General features: G+C 35.1%; 1 protein-coding gene across 1 annotated transcript; it reads right to left on the bottom strand.

Moving 5' to 3' along the window:
• Positions 1-1,508: 1,508 nt before the first annotated feature.
• On the bottom strand, positions 1,509-7,522 carry LOC145563225 (protein ecdysoneless homolog). The gene is made up of 6 exons (XM_081623663.1): positions 6,703-7,522; positions 5,134-5,606; positions 4,491-4,829; positions 2,993-3,111; positions 2,037-2,203; positions 1,509-1,875 (listed from the first exon to the last, which is right to left on the bottom strand). The coding sequence occupies exons 1-6, from the start codon at positions 7,363-7,365 to the stop codon at positions 1,672-1,674; spliced, it is 1,965 nt and encodes a 654-aa protein (XP_081479789.1). The 5' UTR covers positions 7,366-7,522; the 3' UTR covers positions 1,509-1,671.
• Positions 7,523-13,879: the final 6,357 nt, after the last annotated feature.

Below are 13,879 nucleotides of genomic sequence, written 5' to 3'. Positions count from 1 at the left end.
TGGGTTGAATAAAAATAATATTCATTACGGGCCTGTTCTCATTGACTAAACTCAGCTGAACTGAACTGAACTGAACTGAACTCAGCTGAACTGAACTGAACTGAACTGAAATGAATATTTTATAAGAGAAGGAAATTAGGAGCTGAACTGAACTGAACTGGACTGAACTGAACTGAGCTGAACTGAACTGAACTCAGCTGAACTCAGCTGAACTGAACTGAACTGAATTTCAACGTAAGAGAACAGGCCCTAAATTATATTATCATATATGTATAAAGAACATAAAATTGGTTGTTTTTTTTATACAAAATGGCTATATGTTCCTTACAAAACAACCATATGTGATGTTCTTTATAAAATAATTATATGTTCTTTATTGAACAACTATATGTTCATTCCGCCTTTTTTTTAAAGAAAACCGGATGAACGGAGCATGGTGCATCCGCCTCCACGAAATTTTTTTAAAACCTGAATAGCGTGACAGTCAACGAAAGTTCTTTTTCAATTACTCCAATTTATTAGTCAATACAGCGATAGTTTGTTTGATGGGTTTTTTTCATTAAACGGGTTTGATCTATCGTCCAATCAAAAATCGTTGGTTTGTGCTCTTAAAAAAAAACTAAATAACATTAAGTAAATGTAATCTAAGTTGATGGACAATAAACAATGATCTAAAAAAAAACAAACGCCAAGCTTATTCTAAATGCAAATATTCGTAATTTACTCATGGATTACCTGCATATCACCCTCTAGATCAATGTTATATTATGCTAAGCTTATGTTATTGTCATCAAATCAACTCCAAATCAATGATACTTTGAATTTTGTCATTTTTATCCGGTGGATGTCAACTAGTTTAGTTGGTTAAAGTATTGAAATGGTATTTAAAACATGAGATTGAATCTCGTCTATATCATTACCCTTGAGATCTCTACACCAAATAACGTCATTTAAATCAAATCTGATCTTTGAAAATAGTTAGTTTGAGACTACTTTGAGTTCAACAATGCACAGCATTATGTGTTTCAGATTTTTACTTTAAAATTTGTGTTAATTTGATTTGAAACTAATGTTATTCATTTTAAGTTCTAGTGTAAACTGATCGAATCATCAGAGTACTATTTAACAAATACACGAATGGTTTTGCCTTAAAAGAGTTGAAGGACTACCAACCCAACTTAAAAGGACTTACCTACCTTTTTACAATAGCGTTACCAATATAACAACAAACTTGGCCTCTTTGGCACCAAAATCTCATGACTCCAAAATGTCATCACTCATCACACTCATCAGGTCACCATTCAACAGAATCAGAATCCTGGGCCCATGAATTGTTTTCTGAAAACAGAATAGCAACTACCAAGGCAAACAGAATCGTTTTGCGATGTACAAGTTAAAATTTATTCTCTAGTCTCTCTGTCACATCCCAAACAGAGTCCACAAGGTTGCTTCATACTCTGTACTTCATATTTGGCTATCTCTCCTGTTAAAACTCGAAAGAGTTGAAATAACTAGGAAAAGCCGTACTGACATCGGTAGGTTGTGGTAAATACTCTATAGAAGGGGGTGTCATAATTTAACATTATCAAACATACAATTGTCACTGTACAAACAACATGAACTCCTAAAACTATAACATGAGACTCAAAAGCAGCAAATGAAGAGGCTTTTTCATAAGATTTTGCCCTTGCCTTTCCCTTTGTCAGCATCATCTTGTGGGAGCTGCTTGCCCATAAGACCAAGCAGGTTGGAAGCAGGACCGGGAAGGCCCTGCTGAGAAGAAAATGAATCAAGCAAGCTCTTCACAAGATTCACATCTACATCCACCGGAGTGAAGTCCTCGTCCATGTCTTCTTCTGTAGCATTTGACATACCCTGTACACCAAAATCAATCAGCAATAGGAACCTTATTTCTATACTGCATATTGTATATTAAAAATCCCCTCAGAAAAATTAATTTACAATAAATGCTGGAAATGAAAAGTACTCTGTACAAGGGCAATCAACCAAGAAAAAAAAAAGGGATCAAGAAAAACCTCATCTTTCTTTGGAGATTGATCAGTTGCCCGTACAAAGCTCTTCTTAAGAGTAGAACTTCTCAGTTCTTCATTAAGAGCATCTGTATAAGCATTCATAAAATCCCCCTGCTTCTCTTCACCATGCTCTTCAGGTTCTTCCATATCACTCTCGTCCTCAGACTCATCTGCACAATTTGATCACCAGTCAAACCTAATCAAACAAACAAAACACATGCAAATATGCCTACACGAAGAACGTTAAAACAAAAGACCACTACTTTGGAAATATAAAAATAAAAAAAATAAGATCAAGGGGGCTGAGTTCAGGCAGGTAGCCAATACAGAGACATCCCACATAACTCAGGCTGGAGTGCACATCACAGTATAAAACATAGGCGGAAAAAACCTTCCACACAAATCAAGGCATCAAATAATTTAACACACCTATATGGAAACAAAAGGCCAGTATAATAAATAATGAAAACTTAAAGCAGCACTGCAACATACGAAGTAAGTCTTTGACATCCATAAACATTAGCTTTTCAGTACGAACTTTAATTTGTCTCTTTTTGTGGACATTCAGGCAGCAAAATTTCATTAAGGTGAGGACAAACAGCATCTTTCATGTTTGAACACTACATTATCTATTAACTCAGCACAAGCACCAACATTAGACTTTCATTCAACATTTTTCATATTGACTATTGACACCTTTAAAACGCATTAACTTGGCAGGTTTTCAAGTCATCTGGACATCAATTAAGATGATAAAGGTCTTCAAGCGAAAGATTATTGTTGCAACCTTTTTTTTCCCCTGAAACTATGACCTCCTTCTCTTGGAGTGAGGATGTACAACAGTTGAATCATTAACATTAAGCTAGGGTATAGCCTGGTTGGCATTTTTGAGTGGAAAAAACCCAATTTAACAGATCATACCCCCAACGGCCCAACCTCCCTAAAGTAATAAATCTTACCAAAATCCATGTCAGAAGAAGATCCTTCCTCTGCATCATCTTCACCACCAGGAGCCCTTGTTACTGATTCAAGCTCTTTCATGAAACGATCCATGTCAAATTCCACATCTTTCAGGTCTCTGAGATGGAGAAACAAAATCAATTAAACTTTAAGCACAAAAACACAATTAATAGACACCTTTTTCCAGAGGAATAAGCATGAGTAATCATTTTTCACCCCTTGAAGCACAAAAACACAATTATAGACACCTTTTTCCAGAGAAATAAGCATGAGTAATCATTTTTCACCCCTTGAAGCACAAAAACACAATTATAGACACCTTTTTCCAGAGAAATAAGCATGAGTAATCATTTTTCACCCCTAATGCCGCTGGTAAGGTTGATTATCAAACATTTCAGTATGCACGCAAACAAAGAACAGCATTCCAACTAGCTAACCTAAAAACATGCAATGGCAAATGGCAACAATTTCTTCAAACCCCCCCCCCCCCCCCCAACCAAAAAAAAAAAAAAAAAACTTGTAATAATAAATAAAGTTTTGTAGATATAACTTCTGTAGTGCTACTGAGCATTAGTACAAGCTGTCAAATAAAGTTTTAACAGGACACTTACTATACTGAAGATTTTTCAAGAGAAATGCCTCTTATTCAACAAAAGTGAATACAAATAACTTTTTTTGAATAATTTACTTGGACTTGGGTGCAAGTGTCGGAATGGACGCATCTCCATGTGTGAGACTGCTATTATATGAAAAGTTTATGTGGTTTTGGTTCAAAATGAAGTGTAGTGTCCATAGTCCATAACCATGTCAAAGATAGGAACAAGCATGAGTACTTGGAATGAGATAAAGAGTCAGATGAGAGATTAAACCATTTACCATATTGACAAGATATCATTTCCTTGGACCAATGAAATAAAGGGCAAATCCAATAATAATGCCCAAACAAATTATGCCTCAATTACATAGAATACTTGTGAAGTCCAAAAAGTCCTATAAGTGAAAAAATGAGATATTTTTGTAGGAATGCATGAGCAGCCTAAATAGAAAGGAAGCAGTATCCATATGGGAGTTCTCACAGAGACTTCACACCTAATTTACCAATAAGCAGAGAGGAGATTTATATATGACATATTGACATGAGATCAATCTTCTAGGAGTTAAGGCTTATCAATTAAAGCACCAGGAGTCATCAAGTGGCCAAAAAGGCATCAAATTTGAAAATGCTGTTACAACACCAGTCTGCATCAAAGCCCAAACAAGTAAACATCACAACAGAGTAGGAGACACTTGGCACCCCCACGGCCCCACGTGGAGTATCAACAATCAAGTCTACATCTCAAAGTTTTGAAACACTAATCAAGTGGATTAATCAAACTACAAAGAACTACAGAAGTACAGAGCAAGATTTAAACCAAGGCAAACAGAGAATGATAATAATAACCAGATTCTATCAAAGGCAAAAGGAAGAAAATCAAAGCTAGTTTGAAGTATGCAAACCTGTCATCAGGTACTTCTGCTCCTTGGTAACTTGATACATTTTGTACAAATGACTTCATGGACTTTGCTATTCCTCCTAAATCAAAATCGTCCTTATTCAGGTTGGATGAATCATCATCATTGACCTTATCCTTTCCTTTCTGTTTCCTTTTCTGTCGTTGCTCATAATTGTCCATTTCCTTTTGTCTCTCCTCAAGGACAGATTTCAACTCTTCTTCCCCGCCATAAAGCCAAGAATCATCATCAGATGAAGGCACTTCTTGATCCTTGAAATCATCAGGGGAGTGTGATGAAGCAAGAATCTCATCTATTCTCTTCACTGGAGCACTTAAAATTTCACTGTTTCATTCAAAAGATATTAATTATTAAAAGTAAGGAAAGATAGGTTTTAACATAACATACAGATGCAAAATAATTAATGTCAATTCAAACAACAAATGCAAGAGCGTCAAAATTTAACCTAGACTAACGATACAAATCTATTAATTGGTCTAAACAAGGTTAGATATGAGAACACTGTGTGCATATTAAACAAGAAATTACACAGGTAAAATATAACAAGTGAGCTTAACAGTTTCAGACACTGAAAGTGAAAACATCAACCAAAGTTGAAGATTTTGATAACTAATAACCATTATTATACCTGGCCCTATAATGCAAGGCACTCTTTCTGTAGTACTCCTCTGCCTTCTCCATCAATAGCTTGTACTCTTTAGATCCTGGAAGCAGTCCTTTAAAGTACCCACTCTTCTCCAAACTCTCCCTAAATGCCTCCCAAGTACCTCCTTTTCCTTCCTCTCCCTCCCTCTTCCTATGCTGATAAACCATTTCAAATCCACAAGCAATCTTCATCCCCAGTTCAGCCTCTGTGTATGTAGTCTGATCTGTCCTTGGTGGCATGGGAGGCATGGGATAACACTTAGGAGCCTGAAACTTCTGCTGCAACAATTGAGCATACATTGCCCTCGACATCTTCACAGATACCAGAACCAGCTCTTCCTCACGACCTTTGGGCAAAAACTTTTCCATGTTTGCAGCATATTTCATTGAATCAATATCACGGTCATAAAATCCCTCAACTGCCAAGGAAATAAGACAGGGCTCATGCCTCAATACCTGCATTAAAAATTGTAAAATGCAACTCAATGAGATCTAGAAAAATGCAAAATGTAAGCAGTCTGACCCTGCAAAAAAATGCAAAATATAAAAAGTAAAAGCTCATCCTTTGTACTCTCGAAGGTAAAAAGTAACAGCTCAACTTTCATAGGATTGATACCCCTACGAATGTGGTCAATTATACTAACTTGAACTTGAATCCCTGATAAACACATTGAACTCTCCATGTTTATCATTAGGTATTTTGTATGTAAAAATCATGTCACTTCTATGTCTTAATATCAACTTCTTTCTCTTTTCTATTGTTATATAAATCTCTCTTCTATATCTACTAAGGTCTAAGGGGGCGTTTGGTTAATGAAATATAGGAATGAGGTATGGATTTGGAATGGTTTAAACCCATATCATGTCTTTGGTTGATGATTTTATGAATTTTAAACCCATATCTCAAACCCCAAACATATAGGATTAAAAACCCAGGAGGGGATTGTGGGTTAGGCTCATACCAATAGACTTCAAGTATCAAATAAAGAAGAAAAACTCATTCCAGAATTGAACCGAACACTTAGTATTAAGAATTAAGTTCCAAACATATATCATGGCTTCCATTCCTGATTCCAACCCCATACCATCATGCGAACCAATCACCTCCCAAATCTTTTAGATAAATTGCCAATTGCACGGCTAGAATAGAAAACTAGTAGCTTCCGAAACTTGAAACATCATCATTTTACTCATGTCCAAATGTATAAACAATAACATAACCAGACTTCTAAAGTTCAAGCCCAATCTATTCTTCTAATTGAACCATCACTTACTCTCATAAGAAGTATCATCAATAATTTGAAGCAAGTGTTAAACCTTCTCATTGCTTCAAAATAAAATGCATCATATCTACACTACCAAGCTTAAATGAGCTCTTATTTGAGAATCATGCATACTTCATCACTTCCAAATAATCGACTACTTATATACTATACCAGTAGACCTCATCAAACAACTGATTTAAATAAATTAGTTAGTAACAATCAAATTGCATTATGTTAGCATAAAACAACAATTATAAATAAATAAAAACATAGGTCAAATTAATCACCTGAGCAACGGAAACCGGAACCCTAACCCTAACACGGTGAATATTCCGCCTCGCTCTTTCGGGATACTCCGAAATCCGACCCTTAATCGCCGACTGAACCGAATCCGAAGCCCTAGTAGGCTCAGGATGCTGAATCAACAACTTGAGAGCATCTTTCAAAGTAGGAAGAGAAGGAAACTTCTTCTTCGGAATAATATAAACTTCATTTTTCCGAATAAAAACGCGATTACTAGAATTTTCTGGATTAATCCAACGAGGAAGATGAAAGGCAGCTTCAATTAGCAGAAACTCACCATCAGAATCCCAAACACGAATAGAAAGAGAAGGAAATGAGAGAGAAAGATGAAAGAGGAGGAAGACGACGAACCATTCGTCGTCGAGATTGTCGCCGTATCGAAGCTTGCCGTGGAGGTGAGGGAGGTCGTCGGCGGAGGAGAGAGAAAGGGAGAAAGTTTCGTGTTGCCAAATGTAGTCGGAGGTGAGAGGAGAGAGAGTGGTGAGGATTTGGAGGTGCAGAGCTTGGAGGTCGTCGGCAATGGCGGAAGGAGAGGTTGAGGAGAGAGAAGAGTCAGGGTAGATGGAGTAGAAAACGGTGTCGTCTGGAAGGCGGGAGTGTTTGGTTGAGAAAGGGTCGTCGAAGGTTAAATGGTGGTTTTCCGCCATTGTTGAAGGTTGGAGAAGCTTCAAAACTATGTCGCTTAAATTTAGAGAGAGAAAGTAAACCCCGCGCTTTGTGGTTTTGTTTTGCTTCTGGCCTTGTTGAGTAGTTAAGTTGCTTCTTGAGAGTTCTCATTTCAACCCGGGAGTGTTCTAGTTTTGATTTTTTTGGTACTGATGGCGGTGTCTAAAAAATTCACTCAAAACTTCATTTGACAAGAGTTCGAGTGTTTTATGAGACAATAAAATTATCAAACGAGTCGAGTTTTAATGATTTACTTTTATGTATTTTTTTTTCGTTTTTTAATTGTGTATGTATATAGAGAGTCATAAAGGATAATAATATAGACGAAATTTGATCTCATGTTTTGAGTACCACCAAAAAATGTAATAAAGTTTAATAATAAGAAATCCAAGGTACGAGGGAGCATAACTCTTTCAATAACATGATAAAATTCTCATCTTACACCTAATATTTACTTGCTATTTGTCACACATTCACTTTTAGAGGATCTCACATTCTTGAACAAAGTATATAAAGCTAAAGATAAAAATCAAGCCAATATTTCTTATTTTCACTTGGCAAGTATTTAATGGCTCTTTAGCCACAAAGTACGGGTTAACGATAAGGAGGTTAATGATAAGTGTATTTTTTGTTTAATAGTGGAGGATAGAGAAGATACTAGATGGAAATCCAGTTAGAAATACAAGGATAATAAAAGGTGGGACTTTTTTTTTTTTTTGACAACGGTCTAAAAAGGAGGCTAGTTCCCAACTAATTCAAGACTACAAAGCGAAAATTTAACTCTCTGAAAAGCCAGACTAATACAACAACTACATTGGGGATTGGGGGTACAAACGTTGTGAACTGCTTGTCGATGCACATAAGGGGGTTGAGGGGATTTATCGACTATCGTCGATACTAGTTATATGGTGTTCCAAACTTGTTCCCTTGCGTTCTTTATCTTACAATAACAAAATTTGGAATACCTTTTACATTTTTTGTTCTTCAGCCTTGACCTAAGTGGCCCGTGGAAGACATAAATAAAACTATATAATTGATAGATTTTTGATAGAGAGACTTGCATGGAGGCACAAGACAAGATCATTTCAACAAGAGCTATTCAAGTAAAAATAAATGCAATTCTCATAGACACCTTGGGAGCAACTATAATTAGGAGCATGGTGGAAGACATAAATAAACTATGTAAGTGATAGATTTTTGATAGAGGGAACATGTATTTTTTGGTTCTAAATTTCGTTAAATTGAACCTTTTTACGCGTGTTCTTGAAAATTTGTGGGTTCATCAATCTGTCTTTACATTCATCTTCAACTTTCATCTTGATTTTTTCATGGATACCGTTGTCTCCTTTACAAAAGCTCCCTATTAATTTTTGGATTTTGCTTAATTTATTTTAAGTTATGGGTTCCTCTTGAACACAACCATAAAAGTAAAATGAATTCATTCAATTTTTTTTGGCTTTAAAACCCTAATCTGTGTACATGGAAATAATGCATTCTCATTGGTTAAAAATTTAATCTTGCTTTATTTTGATTGGCTAGCAAAGGTTGGGTTGGGTTGGATTGACGACTTGTAATGATACATTAGGTGATAGTGAGTTAGTGACATTCCAGTTAGAAAATTGTTATTTTTGCTTATTTTTTCATTTAATAAAGCAGTAAAGTATTTTCAATCATTTTTATTTGTTAATACTAAAAGCTCTCAATTTCCTATTTATCATGAAAAATAAGTCAAGTACATCAAAAAAGGACGGAAAAAGTAGTGACTAAAGCCGATAACTTAGTGACATGCATTGTTAGCATTAGGAGGGAGGTTAGCCATCTTAGCCTTGTTCGGTTGTTCCTATCATCCCTATGTCCCATACTCCCCAACCCTCTAAAAAAAGTCAACAAGTCAAGAACTCCTTAGTTCCTTGACTTTGGACCGATTCCAGTCCCCAACTCCCCACCCGCCACCACCCCATATCACAAATCTGCCATCTCTTTCTCTCCCCTTTCCTTTTTTTTTAAAAGAAAAAAGAAAAAGAAAAGAAGATAAGGATGTGCTACAATCACGAAGAAGAATGGCGACGAGAAAAGGACAATCACACGCCGCCACAATCGGCGGCCGGCGCTGTCGCGAGATCGGTTGCTCTTCTTGAGGATTTGAGAGCACGAGCAGCTGAGACCGAGTTCAGACTCCAACAAGCCAGGGCTAGAGAAGCCGCCCTCACTCGTCAGCTTCATGAAACCAAACGCTTCGTTTTAGTCATGGAGATCATTGAATCCTACCTTCAACGACGCTTCCTTCAACAGCAGCAACTCCTCGCTCGCCTCCTCTCCCCTGTACCTGTACCCCCTCAATAAACATTTTACTCTCTTCATTTTTTTGTACATATTTTTATGTTTGATTTTCATTTTTTTTGCTTTATTGTTAAAAACAAAAATTAGGGTTTATGCTGTATAATTTATCAACTAATTTTATATTGTCTATTAGAATTTGTTTAATTGCTTTTCCATTTAAGTGTATGGGATATTTAGGTGTTTTCTAAGGTTGTGATTCTTATGCTGTCAAATTTTATTGGTTCGAAGCAAAATAATCAAGTTAGCAACCATGTTGAATTGAAATGTTGTTGATTCTCATGCTCTCTTGCTTATAATTGTAATGTTGTGATATGCAGATATGATGTTTGTTGACTATTATTGGACTGCTCTTGGAATTTGTTCTTGTAGAAATTTATCTAAATTCATTGATGTTGTATTGTTGTGTGATCTTCATTGTATTGGCTGCAAAGTGTTTCGTAGTCGAATCATATGCTTTGCAGCCAATGTAATGAAGATCACACTTTGCATATTAGTCGAATCAATAGATGTTGTGTTATATGAATTATCTTGGCCACTAATTGTCATTAAAATAGATGAATGTTAAAAATTGAAGTAATTTGAATTTTTAATAGTCATCTATTTTAATCCAATAGATGTTGTGTTATATGAATTATCTTGGCAACTAATTGTCAAGTCTCAAGTTGTCCAATCCATATTCATTTCATCATACATATTATCAAGGCAACTAATTGTCAAGTACAATCCATATTCATATCATCATACATGTGAAATTATGATGAGACATTGCTGTGTATGCGTGCTCTCTTTATCTTCTAAATCTTAAATTGTACAACCATTAGTGCTTTGATTATACTGAACTTGAAATTGTGTTTTTGTTTTGCATCTCATATCCTACAGACATGATTAGGATCATATAGTAACCTAACCGTTCGTTTTCTATTCCATGATGGTGTGTTGTTGTGTTCTTCAGAAATGCACTTGTTCAAGTAGACTGCTGAGTGTTGCTTTATAGCTTTGAAACAACATTAACAGGGTTATGAAGCGAGATTGAGCCATTGAGAATGATGTATAGCATTTTATTTTGGGGAAATAACGAGATTTGGTGATTGTAGATAATAAATCTGGTTGATTGATCATGGCATGTTGCATTGTAACGATTAAGATTGGTTGCCGCCACGTTTATTTGTCAAATCTGTGAGTGAAACAAAACTTATTTGCAGCTGATATGAACTCTTACTTTCATATGTTCTGCTATTTCTGATAGCAATCCTCTGATTCTGCTCTTTAAAGTTCTATTCTCGATTTTATTTTACTTCTGCTTGATTTCCTGATGCTCTCTTGAAGTTAGGTGCAACATGTTTGAGAATTTGTGATTATTGTAGGAATTATAATGCATATAAGTGGATAAAAGCACTGTGTATTCAATCTAGTGCTACACATTTTTGTTTGGTCTGCAGATGTGTATGAATTTGTGTTGGTTATTGGAACACATATTTGATAGATTTTCAACTATCATGACAATTGGTGATGTAATGACAATTGTAATCTGCAACGGTCCGATCGCGTTTGGTATTAATGAAAGGCATATTGCCATATTGGTACTAGCATGGTATTAGCTAAGCACAACTTGATATCATTAATTGTAACTCCGTATTAGTCATTGATAATTCAAGCTATTATAATACTTCTATGAGATTAGTCCAACTATCCTATAACATTTGGTTAAATTATAAGATTATGTCATACTGTAGTATATTCCATATTGACTTATTGAGGGATTAAATCACTGATAATTAATTTCAGGACTCTGATATCTTGAAAATCCAAAGTTTGAAAAAAAAAACCCCTAACCTCTCTCCTCTCTCTTCAACCCTAGCTCCATTGTTAATTTTTGAGGGGCTTCCATCGAATCTTGCCTGTGGAAAGCCCCAATCTAAGTTTGTTCTGCCTTTTGTTTGTCTTTAGTTTATAATAATGGTTCTTCCGTTCGAGAGGAACTTGTCTCCACTTCCTCTCGAAAGAAAGGGTTTTTCTCCTTCGAAACACAAGGTTTTTTTGATCTCTTTCAAAAGACAAGGTTTTTCGAACTCCTTCGAAAGGCAAGGTGTTCTCTGCGCTTGGAATAATATCAGGTTGTACGGGGTTACGGTTGATATTGGTTACTCTGATTCAGTGTACAAAATTGTCCCAAGAATTTTCTTCCTCTAAAAATTATGAAGCGACGACGGATCCACTCAAAAAGTTGTATGAGACAACAAATCGAGAATGTGCCGAATTGTTATATCTATGTATTTGGATTCTTAGTCCTTCTCCAGTTAATTCTTGTTTAATTTTGTTAAATCTATTTTCTTTGTCATTAATCATGAATTGTAGATGTCGTATAACTTAAATCAATAAAATTTAGTGTTGTTTGGACTTCTTTCCAAAAAAAAAAAAAAAAAAAAAAAAAAAAAATCCAAAGTTGCACTTAAAAGACAATTGAAGGAGGGTAACCTACTGTAATTTTTTGACCACAATAGCTCTATCATCTTAACTTTCTGATGAATCTGATCTACCATTGGATATGTGATGGAATTGATTCACGATTCTAGACATATCACGTCAATTTTTGGATTTTATATACTTCTACTATAGCCAAAGAAATTAGTTTAATGTGATCGAATATTTTTTTTATTTTTATTTTATTTTATTTTTGTTTTGGCATGTCACCTGAAAAGTTGTTATCCAAATTTGATTGATTCAACCCCACTTTCTAACACTCTAGCTTAAATTCCTCTTTTATTTGATTGTGTTAGGCAACTTTACTTTGTCCTACCAAGTAGGGATATTGATTTTTACTAATTAAATCTTCATTTCATACTACTCCAAACTTAACTCTATCCTCGAACGATACATAGATGGAGAACGTAATTTATGTTTCTTATAATCTAACACTTTGCGTCTATCAAATAAGAGGTTTTTTTACCCCTTATGATCTCTTTTATGTATCTTATAATTTTCTTGTTTTAGGTAAAGAGAAAAAGTTCAACATTCTAAACCTGAACCAAAAGACTTCTCATCTGAATTTGATTTGGTCCGTGTCCAAATCAAACACCCCGACTGTGCCATACCCGCTACCCACCTAGGGTCCGCAAGATTCTTACCCGCCCCAATCTTCCAACGGCACAAAAAGTACATTTATCAATTAAACATTTTTTCACAGTTCCACTTCCACACTAATAGAGTTAAGTATAAAATAAGGGACTCAATTCTTGCAAAATGTGGGAAAAGGGGACTCTATTTATTTTATAGAGGGAAAAGGGACTGGGCTAGAATGGGTTTGGGTTTTCGGTGGGTTCTAAATTTCTAATTATATAAGAGAAAGAATTGAGTCCCCTTGGTTAAAGAATTGAGTCACTTTGGTCAACTAAAAAAAAGGAGTATGTTTTTTTTTGTTTTGTTTTTTTTTTTTGGTAAATATTTTAATTTAATACTGATCAAAAAAAGAGTTCCTTCCTCTTTTTGGAACAATAATAAGGCATAGAATTACAATACTTTGAATGTTTATTTTTTTCATCATCTTCATTACATCCTCGACCTTCTAACTCCACATTTCTCTTTAATTAAAATCATGATCATCTCATAAACTAACTCTGACTCACGTGGACTGTTAACCCACCTGCCACCTTATATAATCACACCCATCCACTTATTTATAGTTTGGGCATATTAGAAATCTCAGAAAAGGATGCTTGACTTTCTTAGAAACTCTCCTTAATGACCTTTGGTTGCAATATACACTAGGCTTATCGATAATTTTTTTTTTTAAAAAAAAAAATTAGGGCCCTACAAGCCTTCACTAATTACGATGTGTGCTTCTACTACAAATGCAAGACAAATAAGCTACAAACCAGAGAGATGAAGAACTTTAAAAAAATATTGAAATAATTATTTATTTTTTGGATAACAACATTAAAAAAAATTTCAAGAACAAAGCTTTTGTATTGCTGTTGTATTTTCTTAATTTCAAACAGCTATATATTCAAAACAATCAGCAGAAATGATTAATGAAGGGATTGAATTTGTCTGGTTAATCAAGGCAATACTGAGGGGACTTAATTCTTCTTGGGTTAAAGGTGAGTTAACTCACCTGAAAATACCCCATAACATTGGAAATTTAACCCTAGTCCCCTT

Source organism: Chenopodium album, chromosome 10 (genome assembly GCF_948465745.1).
Source record: "Chenopodium album chromosome 10, dcCheAlbu1.1, whole genome shotgun sequence".
NCBI classification, from domain to species: domain Eukaryota; kingdom Viridiplantae; phylum Streptophyta; class Magnoliopsida; order Caryophyllales; family Amaranthaceae; genus Chenopodium; species Chenopodium album.
This window is presented reverse-complemented; position numbering and strand designations above follow the sequence as displayed.